Source organism: Gracilinanus agilis, chromosome 3 (assembly GCF_016433145.1).
Source record: "Gracilinanus agilis isolate LMUSP501 chromosome 3, AgileGrace, whole genome shotgun sequence".
In the NCBI taxonomy this organism is placed as follows: Eukaryota; Metazoa; Chordata; class Mammalia; order Didelphimorphia; family Didelphidae; genus Gracilinanus; species Gracilinanus agilis.
In genome coordinates, this window is record NC_058132.1 from 178,946,042 (window position 1) to 178,962,506 (window position 16,465).

The following is a 16,465-nucleotide window of genomic DNA, read 5'->3' on the forward strand; positions in this document are numbered from 1 at the left end:
ACATACATAGCAGGTGCTCACTAAGCATTTGTTCATTATGATAATGATAATAATGATGATTATGATGGTGACGAACCAGAGTAATTGTTGACAATATGAAAGGATTTTTATCCTTAGGAGTGGTCTTTTCCTAGTATAGTCGTGAGTGCATTTAAATTGTATCTCCAAATGGGTACGTGGTAATATTTCTGGATTTGCAATATTGATAGAGCATGGATTTAGAGCTGAATAGAGAATTGAAAGCTTATCTAGTCCAATACCATCTTTTTAGAGAACTTAAGTTACTTGCTAAAGTTTTGGAAATGGCAAAGCTATGATTTGAGCTCATGTCCTCTGATAAATAAAATTTAAGTTGGAAATGTCACTTTTAACATTATGTAAGTGCTTGTTGCTAGGGTCAAAAGAAGCACTGAAGACCTAGCTGGTTAAGTAGTCATTAAGTCTGACCCTTTAATTTCAGGAATAAATGAAAATTTCCTAAGACTTATGTTAAGAACTATAATGATAAATTACTTTAAACATATTAAATGTGTTTGTACTTCCTTTGTTGCTCAATTAACCAAGACAAGAAGTCCCATAGGAGACAGTAATCCCAAACCAGATTTCCTAAAAAACTGAAACTTGGACAAAATTACCAACAATCCTTATATTCAAGTCTCCAAAAATTCTCTAGGCAATTTATAGGTACTAATAAAAAAATCATGTTTAGAAAACTTCCAAATAGATATAAGGAGTTTAATAATTTAAGGTATTTCATTTTAAAATTCTCTGTTTTACCTCAGTCCAAAGAGCCTTTTGGATGGTACAAGAGATAGTGTTGGACTTGCAATGAGTAAGATGAGTTCAAAAACTATTTCAGACTCTTAAGAGTTCTATAAGCATAACACAAGTCATTTAACCTCCTCCAGCCTTGGTTTCCTCATCTATAAAATGGAGGTAATAATAGCCTCTACCTAACAGAGTTGTTGGAAGAATCAAATGAGGTAATATATCTATAGCATACTTCCATCTTTAAATGCTAGATAAGAGTATCATTTACTAATAACATAAATGCTAGATATTAGTTTTATTAATTTAAGTAAATAGAGAACCATTAGTTTCCTTTTTTTTAAGTTAGACATGGGCAAGGGATGCTCTCTGAAAACCAAGTCCCCTTTAGATGAGATTGACAAGAAGGCTTGGAAATTGTTGAGATGTATAAATTAAACATCAGTGTTCAAAAAGTAGGATTGCATTTGTTGGGATCCCAAAAAGAATCTTAGGAGTTCAATTAGTTTTCTTTTAGTTCAGAGTTCTGCCTTAGGACCACACATTCCATAGTCAGAGAGGAAAGGAAACAAGCTACAGTGAATTAGGAAAAAAGGTGTTCCTGTAATATGCATTAATCAAGTTTCAGTTTAATAGTAGTCGTGGTAACTGTCCTACCCTCTCTCTGGGTTCACCAAAATATAAGCCAATTCATCGAAGTTCCACTTTCACATAGACCTCCAGAGACCATGACATGGAAAAATTTCGTTCACTAATCTTTGGAACTTTCATTCTAGGGTTGAGCTGTTTCGATAATTGAATGAACATTAACTCATATAGTCTACTATATCCAACTGGCTCCAGACCAGACCATGTGTGTAATACCCCATGTAGCTGACCATTCTTTTATCATTTGCCTTGCTGCTGTGGGCATACCTCCCACCTTATATCAGCCATCTCTGCTTCTTACATCTTGGTCTGCAGTCTTCTCTTCTCCCTGATGTCTCCCTTATAATTAAAAAGTTTTGAGGTCAGGGGGTCTTTGGCTTTTTAAGTCTTTAGAGCTTTATCCCTGTGTCTTGTATCTAGTGAGCACTAATACGATGCTTTTAATCCATTCCTTCATAAAATTCATTTGTTCAATTTCAGTAGACTATTTACTATAAAAATAATAATTTCTACACTGAATGTATCTGATCCTACTAGAAATAAAAGAACAAACTATTAGCTTTTGAAGGTGGACTAATTCATTTATAAAGTTAAACCCTACTTTCAAAGAACCCTCATTTATTTATTTATTCACTTATTCATTTATATTTATTGGGCAGTTTCTTAAGAAAATTGATGTAGGATATAGCTAGGTGGCTCAGTGGATTGAGAGGCAGGCCTAGAAATGGGAGATCATAGTTTCAAATCTGGCCTCAAAAACTTTCTAGCTGTGTGACCCTGGTCAAGTCACTTAAGCCCTATTGCTTAACCCTAACCACTCTTCTGCCTTGGAAGCAATACTCAATATTATTTCTAAGAGAGAAGGCAGGGGTTTTAGTTAAAAAGTCAGAGAGAGAATTGATATATGTCTTTCTACCAAATAAATGGCTTGTCCATTTTTTAAATTTGAGAAGTAAAACTTTTCCATATAAAATGCTTTTTTCCAAGATGCATAAGTATAGGCTAACTTCTTTCTTTTATATGGATTTATTCCAGTCTATTCACTTGAACTCTCTTGGTCTTCCAAATTGACAGTTGAAAATAAAATGCATTTTCTATCCATATAATATAGTGAGATAACACCATTGTTAGATTAACTCTTCAAAGCAATCTGGTCAATAATAGAGTGCTTAAAATGATCAATGATAGGCTTTTGACCAAGGACCATGTTTAACCTGAGACTGGCTGATCTGCTGAAGAGGGTTTTAAATAGAAAAGGAAGAGTGATCAGATATAGCTTCTAAACCTCAAGATTTTAACTTAAGGTAAATTCATAGGAATTTTTGAAACTTGGTATAATTCAGCTCATTATTGAAATGCAGTATGGAAGGGATTACCTTTACTCCGAAGGAATAGATTAGAACGAACCAAAGAGTAACATTGTATATGAATAAGATAATAATCCATGTGGAAATCTATGAACTTGAAGGAAGACATGATGGAAAGCATTAAGATCAAAAAGGGTATAAGCTGAAGACATATCATTATATCAATAGGCTATAAAACACCAGCTCAGATGGAGGAAATAAATGATGTTTCTACTTAATATGACAAAGCTGGTAGAGACAGAATATTATTGTGATGGAAGACTTCAATGATCTACACATATGCTAGAAATCTTTCTTTGCTTAAAGTAGAGCATCTAACTTTTTTCCCCATTTCTTTTCTGTTAACATAAATCTAGAAGCAATGAAGATATTTTCCCCTGTATCTGATTCTCATCAATAAAAGGGAACTGTATGATGAAGTGGAAATAATAAGAAATTTAAATAGAAGTGATTGTTTCATTTTAGTATTTGTAGTAGATATGGAAGTCCAACTAAGTAGTGTGTAAACTGGGCTTTAGAAGAGTAGAGTTCAAGGAAACAAAAAATGAAAAATGTAGTATTGAATAACTCTAGGAGTTAATAGTATAATCCCCTTAACATCAAAGGTTCAAGTAGAGTCTTGATATATTGTAAATGCAGAAAACACTGGATTTGAATCAGATTTTGAATCCTGACTCTTACATTTTTTGTTTTTGTGGTTCTGGGCCAGTCATTTAACCCATCTGAAGCAATTCTTTCACATGTAAAATGAGGATAATAGTGTTTTCACAAACTATGTGACAAGAAATAAAAATTAATGTATGCAAAGCATACCTTCAGAGGGAAAGTACCATTAAAAAATAACCTTTATTATTTACACTTTTGACAAAGTTTGAATTATAAGATCTCTGAGTTCCCTTCCAATTTTGACATTCTATAATTGCATTTAGTCAGTTTCTAAGCAAAGTTTCCAGGAGTAAAAGAAAACTCTTTCTTTCACAAACTCATCTGTAACAAAGAACTGCTAATTTTTTCTCAACTTGTCCTACCCCTTTCAAATTGGTCTCCCTTTTTACTACTTCTTCCCAATCCAATGTGTCATCTACAGGACTCTCAAATTAATGTTTCTAAAACATAATTTTGACCATGTCTTCCTATGTGCCTCTATTAAATTAATTAAAATGGCTTTCAATTTGTTCCAAAAAAATGTCCATTCCTATGTTGCACTTAGAGCCACTCAGGATAGGCTCTGATCTATCTTTCTACCCTGGTTTCATGTTCTTTTCCCTCATATGACAATCATTCTAGCCTAACTGACCTTCATGCTTTTACCCATACACATTTCATCCCCTGCTTCAATGACTTTCCCTAGGCTATCCTTCTGCTAGTAATGCTTACCCATCTTACTACTGTCTCTTAGAACCTCTAACTTCCTCTAGCTCAACTAAAAAGCCACCTTCTCACCAGTTCTTGGGAGTCCTCTCCTGGAGATGCATTTGCATTTACTTTGTTTATATTTTGTTTTTGCTTATCTGTGTACATGATGTTTTTCCCCAAGTAGAATTTGGCAGAAAGAACTACTAATTTTTTTTTTCATCTTTGTGTCCACTGCACCTAGCACAGTAGCTAGTATATAATAGGTATTTAATACATGTTTATTTAATGACATGTTTTTTGAATGGAATTGAATGGAGTTCTATGTTGAATGGAACTCTACTGTTACCTCAGTGGAAAATGATAGAGATTGTCTATTAGACTTTTGGAAAAAAGTGCCCAAGAGCCCTCTAGAAGAGTAAGAATGTAGATATCATAGAGAATAATACTTTTTAAACAGCGGGTTACATGGTCTACATTTGGAGGATGCTTTAGTGTTCTTCCTAGAGCTGTTTTGCACCCCCTTGGCCACTTACCCATAGACTGTAACAATTTGCTTTGGATTAGTAGATGAGAATGCTGGTTTTATTTGCTATTGCTTATGTACCTCCTGGTAGGAGGGCAAGCTAGTAAGAAACAATCTGTGAATTCTTGTTAAGTCATGCACAATTAACTATGAACTCTTGGCCAAATGGGCACAGGCAAACCCATGGTTATATGAAGCATTAATCTCTCAGTAGAAAGAACCGGCCATTTTCTAGATAAAGAAATTGGAATGGACTGGTGATTTGGCAATCATTTTTGTTAGGTTTTAGAAGACATCCTTGGAAGTATACAGCCCTTCAGCATAATATGTGCTCAGGGTGGCTTCCTGCCATGCGTAGTTTTCTTCCACCTCAAACTCTAGAGAGACAATGAGGTCTTTCTGTCTTTTGGCTCATAGAATTGGCAATAAGTGTAGAATGAAATGGTAGCACCAATTTGACCATGCACATTCACACATTTATGTATATAATTAGTGTAATTCCTTTAGGAAAAATTCTGTTCAAACTTTATAGAGAGAGTATAGGAACCTCTGAGAGAAGTGAGTAGTTCTCTCTAACTCCAATTCCTGAAGTATAATAGTCCAAGAGACAAATAAAGCCTTCACAGAGGTGTCTACTTATGATTTTCATAGTGTTTAAGGGATTAAAAATATATGTGTGTATATATATACACACACACACACACACACACACACACACACACACACACACACATATATATATATATATATATATAAATTAACTTCAGCCAAGAAGGATTCTATAAAGATTTTCTGCTTGCCTTTGTCTCAAAATTGAAAGCTTGGACAGCTAGAAATTATACTTAGGTGAAAGCTTAAACCCCTTTGTAGAAATTATGATTGAACCAGCTTTAGCTTCTTTGAAAATAATATAAAATATGGGAAGATTCTTCAATAAGCGGCTGGCCCACAATAGATGCTTAGTAAATGTCTGTTGATTGCCTGGTTCATGTTCCTTCAACTAAGACAGATCAAAACTATCCTGCAACTTCTCGTCTTATAGAATCCTTATCTTTGTGGGTCTCTTTTTTCACACATCATCCATAGAAAAGCTTTTAAATTAACTAAAGGATATCTTCTCCTTAAAAATAAATATTAGTCCAGGTCTACAGACAGCAGATTCTGGTTTCAAATATTGCCTCAGATACTTTCTAGCTGTGTGATCCTGGTCAAGTCACCTAACCCCCATTGTCAGCCCTTACCACTCTTCTGTGTTGGAACCAATACATAGTACTGATTCTAATATAGAAGGTAAACTTAAAATATATATAAATAAGTAAATATTAGAGAGTTTGGAATTCCTCTGCAGTATTTGGGCCATCCATCATCTCATTCCTACCATATAGTTATACTATATTTTCTGGTTACTTTCGCATCGGCTTTATTCTTAATATTCCTTCTCATATGCTAGTCACTTATTCAACAAAATTTATTTAAAAACCTACCTGGGAGGGAGGAACACATAAACACACACAACATTCTTAAGTTTAATCTGAATTTTTAACAGTTCATCATTTGTATTATCTAGACAATCAAAAGAACAAAATATCAGGCCTTGATTTGTAGTATTGGCTAATTCCCAAGATATTAGTACACTGAAAATTTAACAATTTGTGAATGTTAAGAGATATTCCCAGCATACCCTTATTCCAGTATAATATCCTCCTTTAATACAATTTTTGGTCCACATCCTCATCTGTATGGTGTTTGTCCAAGATATGTTTGTTTATAGATGAACTAAATTGATAGACTACACATTTAGCTGTCGCTCTGGTGTGGGAGGGAAATAAATATTTTGTTTCCCTTTAGGTTTCCCAATATAGATGATTAAAATATTTTGAGGGGCAACCCATAAAGCAGATAGAAAAAGGTATATCATAATATAATGGATAAGCTTTGGGTAAAAATGTTCAAAATAAAAGTATTTTCCTTCTTTTCAAAAAATCCACTAAGGACACTTTGTAAAAGATTGATGAATGTTAAAGCTTCCTTGCCTAATCTAACATAAATAAATGATTTTCTTAAGACAATGTTTTATCCAAAAGAAAGAAAAACTAGACAAATAATGCCTCTGGCAAAAAAGTACAATTTTGAAAACTGTCTAAAACCTCAGGCAAAAGTGCATTGTTCTTCGTATTGAAGTTATTATTGTATAATATCAAAAAAGCATCATAGTTAAAACTGTTTTCTTCATTATTTATTTCTCTCTGTATTTTGAATATTAAAAGAAGGCATCTTTTTCACACTTTAAAGACTTCTACTTATGTCATGATCTGAATATTACAATTTGTCATGCATGAAAATAGCCATTATGGTTTGCATTCAATTCATGCCTTTCTATAAGAAAACTAAACTGCACTTAGCTAACCAAAGAATATAGAGCATGGCACAGTCAGTATGTCATGGACTAGAAACTACAGATACTTAAGTTTTGGATATTTGAGTTGTGATCATCAATCAACACTATGCAACATGATAATTGTTAGTTTTCATGCTTTTATTTAGTGGGTTTCAGATTTCCATACTAGAGGACAGAATCATGGAACCTACAAGAAAAATAAATGATATGACTAAGAAGAAAGGAAAAGTAATCCTGATTGATACAGAACAATATGTTCATATTTTTTTAAATTTTATAGATATTTTTCATAGTCCCCAGGAATGATGCAGCTTCCTACATCCTCAGAGATTCATAGTGATTTTCCTCAAAAGAAGGAATTTAATTCAGCAAGTATTTATTAAGTGCCCATCATATTCCCAGAATTGAGTTAGAAATGAGAGACAGAGATTAAGAGACAGAGAGAGAGGTAAATAAGAAGGAAGGAAGGAAGGAAGGTGATCTTGCCCTCTAGAAGCTTATAATCTGTCTTTTTTTGGTACTTTTGTCTTCCATTTCAATTTGTAATGAGCTTAGGTTACTAAATAAATGTTTTCAGCTAATTGGCCAACAAAAGACTGAAAGTTTGTAAACCTTTTTTGGGCACTTATCACTAAATTTCTAAGTGGAGGAAAACAAGAGATGTTTTCTTTTTTTAAAAAAAATTGTCTTGTATATGTGTTATGATACAATACACATTTCCATGTTCAGCATGTTATGAAAATTTCCTTCATCCACCCCCCCATCCCCAGTTTCTCCTGCTTTCTCCCTCCTAAGTTACCTTGTAGTTATTAATCCATACCCTTTTGTAGATCTGTTGTCCTAGTGATTGTATAGCGTTTTGCATATAGAAGATGGTCTTTAAAGAAGTTTGGGGAACAATTAAATCAATTTTGAAATTCTTTGTAGGAAATCACAATAAAGTGTGTTGACAATACAAAAAACCTTCAGTATTATAGAAAAATATACTAATTACAGTTTTAAAATACTTTAAACTGATGAAATCTGTCTAGTCTCATGGAAATGGTGGCATCTACCAGGTGTATACTACAGAAATAATTCTGCTATGCATTCATAGCTGTGGCTCTATTTTCATTTTCCTAATAACATAAATGAGATGAGTTCATGAATATATTGATTTTGAGCGGTCAATCCACTAACATGTTTAAGTGCCTATTACATACCTGGCACTCTGCTCTAATAAAAATGAAAAAAAAAGGGGAGTTCCTTTTTTTTCAAAGAGCTCACAATCTAAAGGGGAAAATGATGTGGAAACAACTATCTTCAAATAAACTTTATACAGGATAAACTTAGAGTATTCTAGAAGGAAGGTACTAAGATAAGGCACTGTGAAAGGCTTCTTGTTATGAAAGGTTTGGATTACAACAAAAGGGTATGGATTAATAACTACAAGGTAACTTAGGAGGAAGAAAGCAGGAGAAGCTGGGGATGTGGGGGTGGTTGAAGGAAATTTTCATAACTTGAAGTAGGAATTTAGCAGAGTCATGAAGGAAACTAGAGAAATTAAGAGTGAGAGATAAGGAGGGAGAACATGCCAGGCAAGGGGGCAAACAGGGAAAATGTTTAAGTCTGGCTGAAGTCAGCTACCACAAAAAGTAAGGAGGCAGGCACTGAGTATGGAATAAGGAAGACACATCTTCATGAATTCAAATCTAGCCTCAGATATTCATTAGCTTCATGACCCTAGACAACCTACTTAAACCTCTTTGCCTCAGTTTCCTCATCTATAAAACAAGCTGGAGGAGGAAACAGCAAAACAACAATGCCCCTAGATCACAGGATGATCATAATGGATTAAATGGAAAGGACTAGAAGAAAGGAGGGAATAGGGGACAAAAAAAGGAGTGAGGTTGTTAATAAAAGTAAGCATCTCTTAATAAACTATTATATTGTAGGTTTTACAAAAATCTCATTTGGTTAATTTGCACTTGTTAACTGAGAGTAAAGGTCATTGCCTTATCAGTGTGTGAGTTCTCAATGACTAGATAATAAAGCAAATGTTTTGTGCACATCTTTTTTTTTTTTTTTATTGCTCATGCATTTCAGTTATGTCCACCTCTTCTTGATCCTGTTGGGAGTTTTCTTGACAAAGATACTGAAGTGATTTGTCATTTTTTTTTCTCCAGCTCATTTTACAGATGAGAAAACTGAGGCAAACAGGATTAAGTGACTTTCCCAGGGTCACATAACTAGTAAGTGCCTGAGGCTAGATTTCAACTCAGGAAGATGAGTTTTCCTGACTTCAGACTAGATACTTCGTCTACTGTACCATATAGATACCTCTGACCATTTGCCTTACTTTTTTTTTTTATAAATAAACCCCCAAGATTAAGCTAATTCTAAATTTACCTAAGCAAGCTGCCAAGGTGCTATTCTGCCAGTGAAATTTTAATACAAGCTGAGTCTAAAACGGAATGTATCTCCTCAGTCATATAGACATTTGAGGAAACCTGCCAGATGCCAAATAGATGAAGTTTCATAACTGCTCCAACTTGCCATGTAGTCTTGAGTTTAATATATACTGATTTCACACAAAGAGCACAGAGAAATAATTATAGCTGTGAAGGGGTTACAAATTATACAAAAACCCATTAGAGTCTAAAAAGTAAAGAGATAGGTCCAGGGTCAAAGGCCAAATTCCAACCACCAATTAGTAGGAGGTTAATTCTGGGAGCAGAAATATATTTCATAGATACCCTAAACAAATTGAGTCCTGTACTCTTGATTTACAGGATTGCACCTGGTCAGATAAAGTCTTGTCTAGCTTTGTTCAGTTCTGACCTTGATTGTCTAAGTAATATATTTTTTGGAGTTCAGGCTTCTTAATGATCAAGGAGAGAAATTGTTAACTCTGTACTTGTTGGTTTGCTAGGAACTTAAAGCTTTTCAATAAGTCTATAATGTTTTTCCAATAAGAAAAGGTATGGATCATAAAAGGGGTCAAAAGAGGAGTCTCAGATTTTTATCTATTTGAGACTCTGTTTCTATTATTGGCCTCCCACAGAAGTTAATGGATTTATTTTAAATTTTATCCAATGTAGGCTTCACTTACCCTACAATATAGATCTTATTCTGTTCTTTTCTTACCTTATCCTATTACCCAGAAGTCCAGACTATTTTGTTGTCTCTCATTTTCCTACAATTCTCTATAGAAACATTCTACTGCTTACCAATTTCTTGTTAGCAATTTCATTGTTTTGGCTCTGGCTATCTTACAAGTATCCACCTTTATGTATAATAATATTTGTTCATTGGGGGGGTATAGACAACTTTAAAAAATTATCTTCTTTTCACCAACCTATTCATTTGATACTGCACAGTATTTCTCATCTCAGAATCACCTCATTGAAGAGGGCATCAGAGGTCATCTAGTTTAACTTAGACCTCAACATTAACTCTTCCTCCAATAGCCCTGACAAGTGGTCATTCAGCACTTGCCTGAAGACCTCCTGGAATAGGTGGGATTTGAACTGGTACTTGAAAGATAGGTTCAAATAAACAAGCAGAAAGGACAGGAAAAGGCATGTCCAAGAAGAAGAATGATTTGGGTGATATGTAATGGATGAACCATGTTCCCTAATGTGATAAGTTAAGCTTTCATGGAAAGTTCATAAAAGAGAATAATCTAAGACAAGGCCTATAATTATTTTGTCAAGGATATCATATATATATATATATACATATATATATATTTCTAGATATTTTGAATGTCTTAAATATGGATCTTCCCCCTATTGGCATGGACTTGAACAAATTCATGCCTCTTGAGCTCATAATAGTTTTGTCAATGTGACTTCATATATACCTTATAAAAGATCTACTCAAATATAACAAAAGACTTTTTATATTTCATTGTTTGTTGTTGTTTGTCTAAACCTATGTTTTCATTGCTTTGAAATCTGGGTAACACTCAGAAATACTGGATGAGGAAACCGCAACTATTAATGCAAATCAGCAAATACTCTGCAATTTAGAGTTGTAGAGAGCTGTCTCATACTCTGGGAGATTAAAAGGCTTGCTTAGGGTCATTAAGCCAGTATGTGTCAGAGGTAGGACCTGAACCTATTCCTGACTTCTAAACACTACTTTCTTTTATTGATACCAGTATATAAATCATAATAAATAATATTAAACAATAGTAGAAAAGAAAAATTATAGTCAGACTTTGGAATGAAGTACATATGTATATTCTATTCACTGTTCTCCCAAAGGTATAATTATAAACCATCATCCCTATCTTTGTTCTACCCATTCTTCTCCCAAAACCATTCCATCATTCAAGTAACTATTTTGTCTGTTCACAAGCTCTACCTTCCTCATCCACTCATGGTAATCACAACCTGGTTACTAAATGTAACCTCACTGTCAGCAGCCCTCTTCCCCCACTGTTAGGATGATCCGGGTATGTTGATGATACATTAAATATATGAATCGCTCACATAAGGTCTTTTGTTTAACATATTAAATTTTAAATAATTTAACAGTGAAGGCCCTTAGCATATAACTGAAATGAGTATAGTTTGGCCCTAGAAGCTCAGGATAACAGTAGAGTTGGTATATAATTCACTTGTTATGAATATCCCTTTTATATTTAATATCTCAACTCTTTTAAATATGCATTATTATGTGTATTTAGGGGATATTTTTCCTCTTTGTCAGTACATGCTCTAAAACATTTTAACTATTATCTTTCTTGCAAAACTCTTGCATTTAAATTCTCTTCAATTGTGAGAGATGTTTTAAACTGTTATAACTATTGAACATTTTGGGGGAGAGCAAAAAGTTCTATCCCATGATGATTATTCTTTGGGAAAATATTCCAAGTTGATAAGATTATGTACCAACTAAGAGATAAAAAATTCAGTGGAATGAGGATGTATACCACTATTAATCAAATCAAAATTGTTGTATTACTTCTGCTCTCAGGAAGAAAAGAAGGAAGAAACCAAAGGAGGAAGGAAGGAGGGTGGGAGAGAAGTAGGGAGTGAAGGAAGGAAGGAATGAATAGAGTGAAGGAGGTAAAAAAGGAGAGAGGAAAGAAGGAAGGAAGAGAGGGAGGGAGGAAGGGAAGGAGGGAGAGACTAAAGAAGTAAAGAAGGAAGGAAAAGGGAGGGAGGGAGGAAGGAAGGAAGGAAGTAAAGAGTGAGGGAGGAAGGGAGGAAGGGAGGAAGAAAGGAAGAAAAAAAAATGTTATATTTTCTTTTTTAAATATACAAATGAGAACAGAAGGATATTCAGAGATATCTTTGATAAGATATCAAAGAGAACTTTGAAACTAATATGTTGGATATATTATACACTAAAAGATATACACTGTACCTAAAGACAGTGTCATGTACAATCCTCTTTTTCTGCCCTTTACATATGAAAGTGTTCGTGTTTGTTGGTGGTTGTCAAATTAATGATAAGAAAAATGTTTTGCTTTTTAAATATTACCCAGAGCTCTCAAGGGGTTAATGAGTATCTTTAAATACAAAACTTACCAGCAATTAATAACTAAAAATTGAGTCCAATGACTTTAAGTAGGCTAACAAAACAAGACCATCTGTTTGAATTAAGGAGGTGTATTTTTAAGTGGTGTTGTTTATCTGCAATAGTGTCACTTTATCTGTACATTTTGCATTCTGTATATAATGCAAAAATTTTAGGCTTGGTTCTCACTTTTTCATAAGTGTGTCTTCCAACCACCTATGGTTATTAATGAAATTCATATGAATTAATGAGGGAAAGATGCTGAATATTCAATTAGATGTATTTTGAATTGGCTGAATATTGCCTGAATGTTGAAATCACTACTTTTTGATATTTAATTTCTTACAGACTACCCACATTGGGTAGAGAAGCTGAATGATACTCATTTAGACAGTGGCAGCCCTCTCAGATGGGAATGTAAAGCCACTGGAAAGCCCAGACCCACATATCGTTGGTTGAAGAATGGAGTCCCTCTCTTGGCACAGGTAATATATGCAGTGAGCCAGTAACTGGCCTGACATTGTTTTTGTGCAGAACTTAATAAAGGAAAAACTAGACTCCATTTCTTTTAGTTGAAATTTTGAAATTATAGTAGAATAAAAGTAGATTCTCTTTTTGTTTTTCAATGGTAGTGGACAGGGAAAATGACAGGCAGATTTATGTCTGTGTCCTAATGTTATCATTGTTACCCATATTTTTCTGCAGCTTTTGATCATTGGTGTAGCATGGATGCTCTGGCCTCACTCTCCCAGGGCCAGGGCTTGTACATTCTTAACCCTTCACTGGTACCCTGATGGGGATGGGATTCTCTTTTTTTCTGCAAAAATCTTAAGCTACCACCTACCATGTTCCCCTTATTTTTAGAGATCTAGTTAAGTAGCACCCCAGTTCCATTCAGTCACTTTAACATTGAGTTAGTTTTTACAAAGTACTATTTACTTCAAAGTTAAAGAAAGAACAATTATGTAGAGATTTTTTTTCTCATCATCTTGGGTCACAATCTTCCCTTTTTTGGAAAGGAGAGGAATTAGGCTCACAGCTTAGTTTAGTTCTCATAGATAGTCCTGAAAAGCTCAAGTGCAAAGTCCACCTTTGAAATCATGCCTGCTACCCAGCTCCTTGAGCTTCTTTGTTGGGCTCACTGCAACACCAAGACTAGATTATTACACTCCTTTATGGATTTGGAGATTCTAGTCACTGTTCCCACAAGAGAAATGAATGAAGAAAAAGCCCAAAGTTCTAATTCTGGGGCCATATGACCTGATGGAAGAGAAATAGAAGGAGGTTCTCAGCCTTTCTGCTTTACCATAGATGTCATTAGCTGTGAGTGAAGTATTCCTTCATCTCCAGAGTGAATGCAGAAAAAATCCAGATTATTGCTCAGTCAGGCAGTTTCAAAAATATAGACAATTTTGACTACACAACCACTTGAAAGAAGTTTCTCTTGACCATGTAGTAGACCAAAACAGAATGTCTATATGTTCATCACTTCTACCGCCTCTCCCAGAAGCAGGCTTACCACATTGTCCACATGTATGAAGCCATCTCTAGTGATTAAAGTGTGCACTAAATCCCTTTTACACTATATATTTTTTGCTTTTGAAGGTTACATGATTACTTACCACTGCCATTTACTTGAAAAATTCCATAGAAAATAGAAAAGGATTTTCATAGTAGAATCAACTTGTAGCTCTAAAATTTGATATTATTTAGCCCCTATTTTTAAACAGTTGAATTCCTTAAATGAATTACACAAAGTTTCAGGGTTAGTCAAAAAACTAAGAACAAAATGCAGTTCTCCTGATTACCATTCTAGAGGTCTTTCTGATATTCCAATTTGTCTCTAAGTTTTGTAACTTCTTTTTGGGAAATTCCACTTACCTCTAGTTAACTAGGGATGTTGGAAAGTTTGTTTTAGTTTTTAGTTGTTTTGTTTTTTTCTTTGTTTTGTTTTATTAACCTTATAGGATCATAGATTTAGAGCTAGAAGGGTCTGTAAAAGTCAATTCTAAAACTGCAATTTCACAAATTAAAAAACCGAGGACAAGAGAACTTAGGTTACTTGCTTATGGTCACACAGTAACTGTCTGAGGAAGTATTTGAACTTAGGATTTCCTTATTTTAAGGTCAGGACTCTATTAACTTTCATATTTTATGGAGATTATTCAATGAGTACCAGCTATCCTGGTTCCAAGACAATTTGCACCATTCTATGGAAACTATTAAAAAAATAAAAACAAGAATATGGGTGGAGAATTAACTGTTTTATATTAAAGCAATTATGCCAAGAAAGTAAGATACTTTTAAAAGGGACTGTTATGGTATCAGAGAAAGTATTTAAATAAAACAGCTATTTACTAGCTATGTGACTCCAGCCAACTCATTTAATTTATATCTGCCTCAGCTTCCTCATCTATAAAATGGGGATAATAATAATAATAATAAAAACACCTAAAAAATAAAAAAATAAAAAACACCTATTTCCACAGAGATGTTGGGAGAATCAAATGTGATAGTACCTATAAAAAGCTTTATAAACTTAGTGTACTATACAAATGCTGCCTAGTTATAAATATTATCTTATTATAGTGATGGAAAACTGGAAATTTTGTCTACAGCTCACCCAAACTACTGGTCAATTTGTTACTCAGTATTTTGATGGATATATGATCTCATCAATTTGAGCATTCCCCCAACCATTAAATAAAAAGTTAATGGTGAAAATTATCAATCTGATTGGTTACTTCACATTAAATGGCCAGAACAATTGATGGATTGACTGAATTTTCATTTTCTGACAGTCTTAAAATCATACACCCAAGCCCCAACATTATATAAATATAGCCATTCATCCATCATCATGCTTCAATTTTGTGTAAAGAATTCTCTCTCCATGAGTAAGTGGCTTCTGACAAGGGAACTTATGTATATGTATGTATATATATATATGTGCATATATATATATATATATACAATAATGATAAATTGAATCAAACTGTGTAGTGGTTTTATTTTGTGCGAAAAATCAGTCTCAAGATTAAATTTAGATTATCAAAGGTGCCCCACTTGTGAGCAGAGACAATTTTTAATCTTACTACTGAACTTGTAAAACATAAACCCATATGCGTCCTGACCCCTGATATTCCATTGCAGATTATGTGTGAATAAACACACACACACATGCGCACTTTGTTGGATTCTTTTTCCCCCAATATATTCCACACAACCACCGAAGTCAGTTTGATTTGTCAAGGCAATATTACAGTCTTTAAGTAAAAAACAAACAAATGGGATTAAGGAGATAAAGACATATTTATGATCTTTTCTAGTTAGGTTTCTATTGTTCACTTACCATAGAGTGGAAATCCTTAAAAAAAAAAAGAAATATGTAAATAGCAAAACAAATTCTAAAACTATGCAAAATTGTATCATAATCATATTGATTTTAAGGGGTTTGGCTTTTTAGTCTAGGGAAACACCTAGAAATTCTACATCCTCTATTTGGTTTGTGGAATGATATTATTTCTAATTCCATTACAGAGCAGGGTTGAGATGGTTAATGGTATATTGATGATCCACAATGTGAATCAGTCGGATGCTGGAATGTATCAGTGTTTGGCAGAAAACAAATATGGATCCATTTACGCCAGTGCTGAGCTGAAGGTTTTAGGTAAGCAATTTGAAAACAAAGAGCTAGCTGCCAAAAGGTGACTCCCTTCTTTTATACAACTATCATTTAAAATCTTGAATATTTAATTTTTTCTTATTTTTCCCTAAAACTTTAATTTTTTCTTTTTCTTCCTTCCTTCCTTCCTTCCTTCCTTCCTTCCTTCCTTCCTTCCTTCTTTCCTTCCTTCTTTCCTTCCTTCCTTCTTTCCTTCCTTCTTTCCTTTC

The 16,465-nt window shown here is 33.9% G+C and overlaps 1 protein-coding gene across 1 annotated transcript in view; it reads left to right on the forward strand.

Annotated features, from left to right (window-relative positions):
- Positions 1-16,465, forward strand: part of CNTN5 (contactin 5) — a 609,722-nt gene that overhangs the window by 291,980 nt on the left and 301,277 nt on the right. Inside the window, exons 7-8 of the mRNA XM_044669004.1 lie at positions 12,920-13,056; positions 16,112-16,241. Coding sequence (XP_044524939.1) covers positions 12,920-13,056; positions 16,112-16,241 — 267 coding nt within the window. The remainder of the gene's footprint in view (positions 1-12,919; positions 13,057-16,111; positions 16,242-16,465) is intronic.